The following is a 13762-nucleotide window of genomic DNA, read 5'->3' as shown; positions in this document are numbered from 1 at the left end:
TGGATGGACCTCTGGCTAATGACTACAGCCTCTTTTGGCTGAGGGCTCCTTGCCCCTCCAGGAAGCCCTTTAGGGCAGGACACGAGGTTGCCTCTTGTGTACACAGGCCCAAGTCTGCTCTATGGTAAACACTCACCTTGGATCCATCACTGGGAGCAGAGTAGCTGCTTCTAAGTGCATCCCACTTTTTAAGCAGCCACATGCCAGGCAGCCCCAGGCACTAGTCCATGCCCACAGAGCACACCCTCCAGGTGGTATCCTTGAGGTCCTTCCTGCATACCAGGCCTGAAGAGCAGAGGGGGAACCCTCCTCCCCTGACAGGGGCATGGATGGAACTCACGACCCTCTCTAAAGAAATTGTCTCTGTTGTCCAGCTTCCCTCACATCACCTTCAAGCTTGAGTACCTTCCGTGTGAGTGAGCGATGGAGCCCTTTTACCACCTCTTTGCTTTGGTCCTTATAATTGGTCTATCACCTCACTCTGGAGTGGAGAGTGGTTGCCACCTATTTTCTTGGGGCCTCAACCAAAACTGACACAAAACTAGTTCCATTTCAAGGTTCTGTTACACTGAACATATATCCTGACGACAACATTTAGGGCATCACTTTATTTTTATTTATGTTTCTCTCTCCCTGGTTAGAATGTTATCTTCTTAAGCTCAGGGACTAATCTAGTCATTTTTGAATCCCAGTGTGTGGCACATGATAGATTATTGGGTGTTAATTGAACGGACGAAAAGCTGGAAAAATGACAAGATCTAGTTTATGGAGAAAGAAAATGAATTTCATATTCAGTGATGATTTGAAGGCAGCTGAAAACATCGTGAGAGGGACTGGACATAGCACAAGTGTTGAAAAACTTGGCTTCACTTTATGGGTTCATATCTTGGCTTCACCAGTTATTAGCCATGTGGTTTTAAGCAAGTTATTTAACCTCTCGGTTACCCAGTGTCCTTCCCTGTAACAGGGCTAATAATAGTGTGCACCTCATGTCATGGTAATTAAATAAGAAAATACCTGTAATACCCTTAGGACAGTGGCTGGCACATAGAGAGAGGGCTTATTAAATAGGTATCCTCTTCACTGAAAACTGAGAACAAATAAGTTCCACAAGGAAGTGAATATAGAGGAAAATGAATAGAAAGCAAAGGATTAAGCTGACAGCTCCAATTATAAGGAGGGGCGGAAAGGAATAGGATAGAAAAAAATACAGACTTCACAAATTATGTCATGCTTATATGTCATTAAGGTAATATCAAAATCAAATGCACTAACTTGACGTCATCGGACACAAGTATTGTCCATACTTGTAACCTTTGGCAATCAAACTAAGAAATTTCCTTTCCATTGGAATTAAGTTTCAATGCCATTCATGTAATTGGAATTATTAATAGTAGTTTTTATTATTAACAACAAATGATTTGTAAGTGCTATTTTTCATAAAACAAGGGAATAGAGAGTAGTAAGTATGTAAACTGCCCAGATGATGAGCTTGAAAATAATGTTTGAGAGCATCAGGTCAAACAAGAAAGATGAAAGTGAGTCACTGGCCCTCACATTACGTATTTCTCCGTGTCTTCTTTAGATTTTTGTTTCAGCTTCTTTGGGAATATTTAACCCATTTCATCTGAGCCTGTCCTTGTTTATCTCAAGTAGGGCAGAATGATATAAGACCAAATAGAGTAATTAACTTAAGGAGTTTATGTGATCTGGAGAACTGCAATTATAGGTCACCAGTTAAATCTGCCCTGGGTTGGTAAAAGGCCATTACAATCTGTTGGCTCATTAGTAATTAATAGGAAATAGATGTATAGCAGTCCCAGTTTTTAACACAGAACTTGGCCTTATATTTGTTGTGCTTTTTTATTTGGGTGGACTGTGAGAGGTTACAGAATTAATATGTTCTTCCTCTCCAGCCATCTGTGTTTCTCCTCCATTCTTACAAGTTCATGGCCTTGCCTGACTCATCTTCCAATGTTTTTCCAGAGAACTTGCCCACGTAGAAGAAAAGGCGCACCACATTCTTATGCTTCTAATTACCATCATGATTTTTTATTTCCCATAAATCCCTAAGTAGCCCTTTGTTCACGACCAAGTAGGTGGGGCTCTAAATGCCAATAAATACAATGCTGCAAGTCAGCAGGCTCCCCAGGGCACCCCCGCGTTAACTGTCTCCCAGAAGAAGCAGATCGCGGGCTCAGCCGGGCAAGAAGCCTGAAACCCTTTCGCTGAATCACCTGTCTTAGTTGTTGGTTATGATGATTTTACCTCCTTTTACAGAATAATTCATTTTTTAAACTTTTGTATATGATTTCTGTATACAGTATCAAGAATAGTCAAGAATTATTTCTGTCTGTTTTTCCCATTCTAAAAATGCGGAGTGGACTCTGCCAGGTCATTTGCAGTTGCTAGAGTAGCTGTTGCCACCGGGGCTGCCATCCTGGGCATTGCTTCTCTATCAGGTGGCTGGGGGTTTTGGTGCCACAGGTGAGAATGGGAGCCACATTCTTCCTACCGGAAGTGGGAAAATGATTTATTTCAAGGCAACTTCTGCTGCTCCAGCTCAGTGACATTGCTTTTGGTTTTGCCATCAAGGTTTAAAGGAAATGAACCAATCTTTTTGGCCCCTTCCATTTAAACCATACAGTAGCTGAAGAATACTGGTCAGTCAGTCCAACCCCCTTATTATTCAGGTAAAGAAACCAAGACCCAGAGAGCTCCATATAGTAAAATAATAGTAAACCTGTCAATGTACATCTGTATGATTTTTTGTTATTAGTTTCAAGTGTACAAAACAATGTAATAATTAGACATTTATATCCCTCACGAAGTGATAACCTCCCTCCCCCAATCTACTACCCCTCTGACATCATACATAGCTGTTACAGTTCCACTGACTGTATTCCCTACGCTGTACTCCACATCCTGTGACCATATATATATATATATATATATATATATATATATGTATATATATATATATATATATATATAAAATTATAGTTGACATTCAGTATTATTCAGCTTCAGCTTTAGGTGTACTGTTCATGGAAGACAAAGAAAGACAGGACTTTCACAGATCAGAGGAAGCTAGAGACATGACAACTAAATGCCATATGGGATCAGAAAAGGGACATCAGGGAACAGTGCTAAAATTCAAGTCAGATCTCTAAGTTAGTGAATATCATTGTATCATATTAATTTCTTGGTTTTGATAATTGTACTATGGTTATAGAAGAGTAATGTAAGGGTAGGCTGGGATGAAGGGTATGTGAGAAGTCTCTCGTTTTAACGACTTTTTTGCAAGTCTAAAGTTATTTCAAATTTAAATGTTTACAAACAAAAACATAAATAAAATCAAATAAAACATACAGTATCAAGAATCAGCATTTCATTTTTGGTAGGAGCCTCATATTCAGGAATGATACCTTCAGTAGCATAGATACTGGATACTAATAAATAATAATGGTAATTGTAATGATGATAAGAAGAAGAATAGTAGAAATAGTAGTAATGATGGCATTTCATGAATGTTTGATAGATGCCAGCACTACGAGAAAGGTGCTATCCAAGTTTTATATCTGCAGTCGATGAACAATGACTATCTGTAAAGACGCTGGATGTTTAGTGCTTAATTTTCCTTAGTCATTCTTGAAACATCTGGACAAATAGATCCATCAAAGTCATCTTTTTCCACCTCCTCAAGCACACATCCTGAAATCTGAGACTGTCCTAATTTTAAGTTCAAAGATACAGTAAATGGAAGTTTTGGAGGGTCAGCGTGGAGCGGCTGCAGTGCTTTCCGTGAGTCACCATCAAAGCGAGGAGCTGCAAAGATCTGTGAAGTACTCAGAAGAGAACCCGAGGACAGCTGATGAGGAAAGAGCTATGATCATGCCTTGGCTTGTATTTTTTCTGTTTGTCGCATCCTTTCGTAATAGTACCCCATGTAGCAGTTTCCAAATGGATCAGTATGGCATGGAGGTGAATACAGGTCAAGCAGCTCCTTCATTTTGTTTGATTGTTTACTCTCATCTTTGTTGATAGCCAAAATCTGTATTTTGAAAACGTGAATCATCCTTGATCTCTCTCTCTCTCTCTCTCTCTCTCTGTCTCTCTCTCTCTCTGTGTATATGTGTGTGTGTGTGTGTGTGTGTGTGTGTGTGTGTGTGTGTGTAAAGGGGAGAGAAAGTGCTTTGCTCACTCACCATTAAGTGTTTATACCTGCTCAGCTACTCTAGTTACTCTCAGCTTCCAAAGGCATAAATCACTGCCTTCTGTCAACTCTGGAATTGACCCACAGATTAAATGCAGATCAGTGTGAGACAGGTGCTATTATGCGTATTTTTTATTTTTAAGAAATCTTCCCCCTCTGATTGCTGTGCCTGCACTGGCCGATCTTTTTCTACTTATTACCCTAGCTCATTGAGCAGATAACAAAGAATTCCAAATTATTCCTTCTACACATTTCTGTCAATTTAAGTAAATCAGTGCTAAATGTCACAGATTCTGTTATAAAGGTTTGTCCTTTAAAATAGACTGTGATTTAAAAAAAAAAATAGACTGTGATTTGATCACATGTATTCAAAAGAAATTCCCTTAAAAAGTAATTTATTAAATTTTGCAAATATATGCCAAGACTTTGGACTGATGAAGTATACAGAATTTAGAAGGATCATATCTTGATCTTCTCCCTACTGCTACTTTCAGTTAGACAGGCTGCTTCGAGCAAATATCCAATAATGATAAATTTCCTAGTTTAGCAAACACCAAAGACCCTACTGAATACAACAGCCATTAGGTAAACCAGCAGCCCATTAAGGAGAAGCATTAAGTCAGGACAGGAGAGTTTATTTTCCTATAGCTCTTATACATTATGCATTTGCCAAAGTCATTGTCCCAGTGGACACAAGGCAAATCTCCAGTCCTAAATAAGAACTGAAGCTTTCATCCTGGGATTCTGCTGTCACCTATCTGATACTATGATTACAAATTGTTGAATCGTTAATGGAAAATAAAGGTTATGTCCATATTATGGAAGCATGTAAGTTAATTTGTCTGAAAATTTAAAGTCTTAATACAAATTGAGGCGAATGAAAAAATCTAAGACAGTAGGTGAAAGGGATGTTCACACTCAAAGAAGAATTTGTTTTAAATATGCTTTTGGGGAATGGAATCCCCTGGCAGAGCAATGCCTTCTCTAATACCCAACTTTTCTTCCAGAAATTGAGCACCCCATAAAGTTGTTCCAACGTTTCATTTAACGATTTTATTTTTTTAGAGTCTGAGGACAAACAGGAGGAAATCAGATATGCTTTCCAGAAATGGGCTTTGCAAATCATTGTACTGGAAACTCTCTGGTCTGTAACTTGAGGGATTTGAGTCCTGCCTTTCTAATGAGGATAAACCTGAGCTCAGTAAGACTTGTAGCCAGTCCCTGTTCCCATGTCTTTTTCCATTAAGAATCGGAATGTCAACTACGATTTTTTGGCCAGATTCCAGCTTGGCTAATTGCATGCTGTCTACCTCAATTCCCTTTGCTTGGGATGTTCTTCACTTTGGATTGCATTGCTCTTATTGTCATGTTTCTCCCAAGAGCTGAGTACATGATATTGTAGAATGAGCCAGAATATAATTTGTTAAGCTAATAAGAGTACTTTGGGAATGAAGGGTTAAATGTACGTAGTGTGCTTTTCACAGTTCTCCCCAATGCAGCCTATTTGTACAGTAATTAATGTGGAATAGCATTAGTGAAACATGGAATTGAGCCAAATCACCATGACAAGAGTGACAATAACATGGAAACAAATAACTTTGATAAATTCTACTGAAAATAACCATTCAAAAAAAAATCTCCAGAGCCTCCCTGCCTCATGCACCTATTTTTCGTTTGTTTTTGGTCTGAAGCTAATAGGTAATTAAGTTAATAAAACATTCAGTAAGTGAAGTTTATTCTATATGAACATCAAAACTACAGTGACATTTTCCATCGGCTTTGTACCTAGACAGCACATAGCACAATAACTTGCATAGTGATACCCGTTTAAGTAAGGTTTGTTAAATGAATGCATGAAGATGGGGCAAAAAGGGGGAGGAAATATACAAGTACATTTATTGATTTCCTAAGATGAACCAGTCTTTAGGAGGCACGTTACTCACAATATCTCATCTAATCCTCACAATTACCCCCATTTCACAGATGAAAAAGAGAGGCTCAGGTGTGTCAAACAGCTTTGCTTTTCATAGCCAAGTATGTTTTACTATAAATCCCGGCCCTTTTATTCCTCAGTAACTAGCAGCGTCCCATATTGTGCCTGGCATTCTGGGCCTTAATTTGAGGAGGCAAGTCTGAAAAACCTCAGACACTGTGAAAGCCAAGCTGATCTCCCCAGACAAGGTTAACAACTGCCCTGTGGAATTTTACATTGTTATTCTTCCTCTCATTACTCCACTTCAAATCTGTCACTGTTGCCATTTTAGAGTGGTCATAACTATTGCCAAGTAATTATATACTTGTCACAAAATATACCATAAGTTGAATCTTTATGAATCTTAGTACAAAGTGGTTCAAATGTGAATGCTTAATGAATCCAAAAAGTATTGAGAAAAAATACTCTCGAAGCTGCCTACAATTCACTCACTGTGGCTGCCTCTATTGTGTTGACTAGAGGAACTACACGTCATCCCTCCTGCACCTGGACCACGTTCATAGCCAAGTTTTCAGGTTTTTAACTGGCATTACATTTCCTAGAAATTGAATGTGTGGAAAATGACAGAAACTCATTTTACCTCATGAAGGAAATCATTTTTCTCATTTTGAATTTTTTAATAGCATGAAAGTCTATACCTCTAAAGACCATTGAAAATGATAGAGGAAATATGTATTTCTATATGATAAAGGTATGGCAATTGTGGACTTCAGAAATGGTAAAATGTAAGCTATAAGTCGGTCAATTTCCAATCACTCAATCACACATCTCACCTTAATCCAGAAACTACTATACCAATGTATTTTACTTCCAGCCAGATAGTGGCTAATTTATGGCTCTGCCAACAATGCCATTTTAATTAATTTTATTCATCTTATTTCTTATTCTCCGCTTCTCATATCTCATCTGTTTGCATTGCCTAGATTTTAATTAAAAAACCTCTCCTCTCTAAGGAGCAATCTGAAGTGGCAAAAATAATCACTTAAAATATTACAGTCATTAAAAAATTGGCTGTGGTGGAAGCCATGCATTTTCAATTTTCCTACAAATGATGTTTTAGCTTCCTTTTAAAGTGCACTTTGTATCTGAATTGTCTGCCACCAGCCAGCTTGGCTATCAAAAAACAGTCTTCCAGCTGGGTGGGCTGAGTGACAACTCCTTAATGGAGGAAATGGATGGCTCTCTGCTCATGTGGAGGGGAAGGCATACCAGGCAGATTTCATTCCATCTGCCACCAGCTCTCTACAAGCTGGCATTGCCCAAATGCCCAATATACTCATTCCAACAAAAAGGATATTGTAAAAAAAAAAAAAAATTGCAAGGCTACAGATGCTTGAAAGAATCATCAGGGCCATTAGACCCCGGGGAGATCATATTAAGAGGTGCCTCTGTGTTCATCTTGGATGAAAACCTAATTAAACTGTGGTGAAGGCGATTGCAAGTATTTTTACAAGTACAGAGGTGAAGTCATTAACATTTTCAGCAGAGTATAGGGAACAACCTTAGAAAAATGCTGTCCTGAATTGTGGCCAAGGATCTGTGTATTGAGGAATTTGCACTGATGTTTCCTGTTGATGCTCTTCTGAATGGCAAATTCTTGTCACTTAGTTACACTGTGTTCTGCTTTTCGGGAAAAGAAACCCATATAATGGCAGAGTAGGAAAATATTTTTCATTGACAAATAGAAACAAATAAAGACTATGTTTAAGGGATTTTTTTTAAATAATTGGAGACTGCTAGTACTTAGAAGTATAAAGTATATGTGATTTATCAATGCTAAAATAATGAAATAAAGTAAAAATAGCTTTAATTAATTACGTCGGGAGGGCTAGAAATAGAAATAACCATTTAGAGTCGTCTGCAGAATTTATACCTTAATTTTACCCAGAATAAATGCTAGTTCCCTGATATATACTCACCATAAGTCAATCAAAAGCTATGACTCAGGAAGTCATATGCTACTTATAATTACTTGCTCAAGAAAACCCGAGAGATTGTTTATTATACTCAAAATAAAATAGTCCTGAATTCCAAAATATTCTTGTTTTTGTCATAGCAAGAGTCTTTTGAAGTTGTTTAGATTTTCATTGTTATTGCATATAAATGACATGAGTGAATAGATGCTGAACAAAAACAGCTGGGTATTAAAATCACTGAGAGCAATTTCCTGAAATTATTTTCATACTTTCAATGCATGTTTTGTTTGGATTTTTAACATAGTACATTGATGTTATACAATGCATCTGTAAGAAAAGTGGCAACAGACATCTTGCATTATTAAGTTTTCCTGTCTTAGGAGAATGTTTGGTAATCTGCCAAAATTTGGAGGGCTTTTAAATTTCTAATTGATGGTTCTATCTGCCCTGAAAATGAAAGAGTATTTGCAGTATTTTTACCATATTGTATTGTGGGAAATATTCTTTAACATTTTACTAATGGTTTTAAGTTGATCTGAAGAATTGTAATAACTTTTGTAATGAGAAACACAATTAAAAATAGATTTAAATAGTCTTGGATTTCTCTACATCTACTGCTAAGAGTATAGAATATAATAGCTTATTTTTAGAAATAGCACATATTCAGAAATAAAACAACAATTATTTACTTATTGTTTTATTTAGAAGTTTCCAAAAAACACCTCCACATATAATATTATTTGTGCTAATATCATCACTAGGGAATAGATGTTATTGGCCCCATTCTACGGACTGAGAAACTGAGGCATAGAGTGGTTAAATGGCATACGCAAAACCGTGTAGCCATTAAGTAGAGAAATGTGTTGGAACATGCCTTCTGATACCAATCCCCAAATTTCTTGAGGATGGATAGTAACTGAGTTTTCATTCCTTATCATTTTGATCAGTTTTGGTTTCCAGTATTTTGTTCTTTTCCAGTCTTTTTTTTAAATTTTTATTTGAATATAGTTTAATATACATATGTACACATACAAACAGAAATATACTTTAAACTATACTAATTGGGCAACAAATTTTCTTTGCTTAATATGTTGTTGATATATCTTTACATTGAAATCCAACTCATTTTAAAAATCTCTTTTCCAGTTGTAATCTCCTTGATTCATGTCAAGTGCTGAATTCGTGGAGGTATGTTCTAGGAGAAAGTTCAAGCCACCCCTAACCGAGCAGGCCATGGATTCTGCTCAGAGGCAGAAATGCACGCTCAAACAAGCAGAGACCCAGGGATTCTATCTCAATCCAGACACATTCAGGCATCAATTCTTAGTTTGGAGAGCATCTGGGAAACCAAGCCAATTCTAAGACATTGCGGCCCCTGTGACCACTCCTAAAATAGAATTAGCATGAATCTCTAACTTGCCTTGTGATTGACTTAGGAATCCTCAGAATGAGAACCTTAAAGTGGCCCCCTACCCTCTGCAGGATTCTTAAACGCAGGTCCTGCACATAATCAGCTTCTCAGTTGGCCCATTTCTGCCCATTCCTGCTCATACATCTGAGGAATTCACCAGTTTCACAGACTAGCCCCTATCTATTAGTCCTAATATTATCCTGCCGGCTCATATCACCCTTACATCAGCCTTGGAAAACATTGGGTTCTATTCAGAATGGCTGAGGCAGAAATCATATCTCAGTCTCTTTAAAGTGGTGGGAAGCAAAACAAGTCATCCGTGTGTGGGTTCTGTTCACCTCCAGGCCCTGCTACCCAGAAAATGGCAGCCCTATCTTGCTATGAGTTAGGGAAGGTTGAGCTGCCTCCCCTTGAGCTGCGGCTGTTTACTCAGGGTGTGTCGACCTTTATTTGATAATGTGGCAACTGTACCAAGACTGTGAAGGAGGGAATATTCAAAGAGCAATACTTCTCCTCCCCACCACACCAGGGCATTGGGTCTATTGGGAAGAGAGAATAGAGCTAACTGAATCTTCCTTTAAACATGATAGGATTAGGATGTTTTCAGTGCAAAGATGAACACTGACTGGTATAAACCACTGTGCTGTTTGAATTTAGATTTGATACTGAGTATTCTTCTTTTACTACAGATTGGTAAAGAACAGTTTCTTCCCTATAAAAATAATAAAACTACAAAAATGATATCATTTTATCCTTCATGGAAACTCGCCAAAGACAGATTCTACTAGTTTTTAGATCCTACTAGTACAAAAATTGGTTAACACACAAAGTGAGTGCTAATTTTTTTCAGGTTGCTTTCTTCACTCTTGATGTGGTAATTATCACCTGTGTTTCATATGGTGGCACTACTGTGGTTATAATGACAACGATGTATATTTAATAGAGAATTTTCAATAGTTGTACAATTACAAATGGTCTATTCAACTACCAAATGGGTTTAGTAACAGCAAAATAACTAACAAAAGATCATTTAAAATATACTTTCAGTTTCCTAAAACACCAAGTCATTTTAATTTTCTGAACAAGTTTAACAATATGCTGTCCAGTTTTAGAATGATCTTTTACATAAAATTTCAATCTCAACTAAATTGAAATATGCATCAAATATGTTAATAATATAAATCTTGGAGTAGTGAAACATATTATGTATAACACAGAGTCTTAAAATATTAACAAACAATTCTGAGGTAAATGGAACCAAAATTGAAATAATTAAATTGATATTTAACCAGAAATGACCAACATTTCATGTTAAGTGAGTCATTATTTTTATTACACAAATATATCCTTTTAAATAGTAATATAAATAACCCTGTTCACATGTATAAATATTTCACTTATGTCATTTTCTTTGATAATGACTTAATGTATTATTTTCATTGATATCAGAGTCCTTATATTAATTCCAGATAAACATAGGCCAGGCTTGTTTGTGCAGGAATCCAGGATGTGAAGATAATTGTGAAAAACATTCTTTAGAGTGCAGTGGGTTTATTATTAGAAAAGTAACCTTTGTGATTCTCCTCAGCATTTGTTGTCTTTCCAGTATGCACAGTAGTAGAAGGTCCTTGGGTTTGTCACAGCTTGATAGTTTCTATATACTATTAACTAAAACTGAATCCTAGTCTTGATCAATGTGTGTGGGTTAAAGATTGTGGGTTAATGAACATATGCAGCATATCGCATCCTTGAATTATCTGTATTTATTGTGGTGTGAGGAAGGTTCTGAAGCAGGTGATACATGCCGCACACTACGACGTATCCATGGTGATGACAGGCCCCGTGGATATCTTACTGCTGTGAAATGACGCCCCCAAGATCATATGCTCTGACTCTCTTGAACTTACAGGACTTTCTGAAAGCTTTATTTACGCTTTCAATATACTAGTCTGATTCCTCTCCCAATTGACTTTACCAGCCTTAATCAGCTTAATTATCATAAAACACTTCCTTGCACACATCACTTCCCCTATTCTAGAACACCACTGCCAACAGAATATTGTGGAGATCTCTTAGACTACTACTTAAGATCCTTTACTGTCAGGCTACAGTCTAATTCTGAACATCATACCTACCTATCACCTTTATCATTCATCCGTATTTGTCATCCAGCTAGGATTTCTATCCACACTTTTAAAATCAGTTGCCTACTCACCTAGACCAGCCCTGGACACAATTCCTACCCTCTCTCGCTCATTAGCATTTACTATCTTGCCTAGCATTGAGACTTGCCTTTGATATATCTCAACTAGATGGGGATTTTTTTGAGAGCAAAGGTCACGTATTGTTATACTTCATAATAAACCCCTTCTTCCCAGTACCTTCCTTAATGCTGTCTATGTGGTGAGTTCTCCATAAAAGATTCATTGATTATCTGAAAAGGCATAGCCATATCATTTATTCACTTATTTATTGAATTATTCAATGAATATTTTTGAATTCCTACTGTATGTCAAGCACTGGGCTAAAAATACAGCACGGAATAAAATGTACATGATCCCTGCCCTACAGAACTTATAGTGACTGGTATTTTCTGTGCAACTATTTTTCTTCGTATCTATTTTATTTTAAGAGCATATAAAACTTAAAAGAATGCTTACGCTTTCATTTATTAGCACTTCTCCATATGTGACTTATTACCAAAAAATGATTAATGGAACATCACATTTTTTAAAAGTAAAAAAAGAAAAAGTAAGTGCTCAGTTTCCTCAGCTCCAGTGTTTGATCTTGCCGTTGACCATTCACTTTAAGCTGAAAAAATATAGGTTAAAAACGAAGTGTCACAAGAAATTCTTTTTCCTTATACTTTGTAAACCTAGAGTCCTTTTGGAGAATACCAAAGTTTGTGATTTCCCAGCTCCTCATTGGGGATATCACACACTTCTCAGTCAGAAACCTTCACTCAAAAGGTAGCTGAGAATATATGCTCATATCAGGGATTACTTTGACCTTTTCTATATTCCATGTTTTGATTAGCGGGCTATTCTACTCATATCCCATTTACAGATAAATTGTGAAAGGCTTGAATGGCAAGTCAAAAATACAGGGAATATTGAAAAGGTCAGTACAATTCAGCCCATAGCCACAGTATTGAAAATCTATGACAAGTCATTATCGCACTTAATTCTCACAAGGAGTATGGTAAAGATGGGAAATTGTTCCAATTAAAATATTCTTGTTTCATACTGAAGCTGAGGTGGCAAAGCTCAAATGGCCTCTTGACTCCTTTTTTATGATAACTTAATAAGTTAGAAAGAAATTGTAATTGAATTAAACAAGACAAAAAAAAAAGAGAGGTAACAAGCTCTTTTGATTTGAGAGTCCCTCATAGAGGGAATAATATAATGACTTTTCTAAAAACTCTAATTATACATGAGTAAGACAGATCCTGCTACAAAACCAATTCAACAGCCACCCCATGCTCTCTCTTTATCTACAGCATAGCTGTCAGTCAGATGGGAACTCCATTTATTTCCATGGAAATGAAGGCAGTGAGTTTAATTTTGCCACCACCCGGGACGTAGATCTTTCTACCGAGGATATTCAAGAGCAGTGGTCAGAAGAATTTGAGAGCCAGCCTACGGGGTAAGTAATTGTTATCTCCCATGCTGTGTATAGCACTTACATTTATTCCACTGGACATGTTTTAAATGCATATTGTTAAATAGCAAAGCATGGTTAAAGCAATGCTGATGATTCTTCAAATCTGACAAGCCAAAAAAGGTTACACTTACCCTAAACGTCCTTCATTAGTAATCAGCTATTTTTATGCATATTAAAAATTTGTGATTGGAAATACTTTTATCTTCAGTTGAATCACTTATATGTCATCTGTGTTTATTCAGCTTTTAATAGGAGAACATTTTTTTTCAAAGTGTATAGAATATAAAATCTTTTCACCACGATCATATTGAAATTTTCAGTTGTCTTTCTAAAATCTGAGATTTATAGATGTTGCTACCTGGTATTCAGTGGAATGTGGTTCTGATCTAAAAAAAATTGTTTAAGAAGTAAAATTTATCTTTGAGGGCTTTTTAAGGAGAAATATGGAGCTGAGGTTACAGTAGAAGTGCAATGCAGATGATTTGCTGGGTAGTATTTTCTGGCCATTCTGAACTATGTGCCTTCTTCTGGGTCCTATGTCACTAAGATATCTCCTATTAATC

General features: G+C 36.8%; 1 protein-coding gene across 3 annotated transcripts in view; it reads left to right on the top strand.

The window, feature by feature from the left end:
* The window catches only part of RELN (reelin), a 518204-nt gene that overhangs the window by 302894 nt on the left and 201548 nt on the right, over positions 1 to 13762 (top strand). For all 3 annotated transcript variants that reach the window (XM_081080324.1, XM_081080323.1, XM_081080322.1), the window contains exon 11: positions 13036 to 13181. In XM_081080324.1, coding sequence (XP_080936450.1) covers positions 13036 to 13181 — 146 coding nt within the window. The remainder of the gene's footprint in view (positions 1 to 13035; positions 13182 to 13762) is intronic.

Source organism: Rhinolophus hipposideros (assembly GCF_964194185.1).
Source record: "Rhinolophus hipposideros genome assembly, chromosome: 18".
NCBI classification, from domain to species: domain Eukaryota; kingdom Metazoa; phylum Chordata; class Mammalia; order Chiroptera; family Rhinolophidae; genus Rhinolophus; species Rhinolophus hipposideros.
This window is presented reverse-complemented; position numbering and strand designations above follow the sequence as displayed.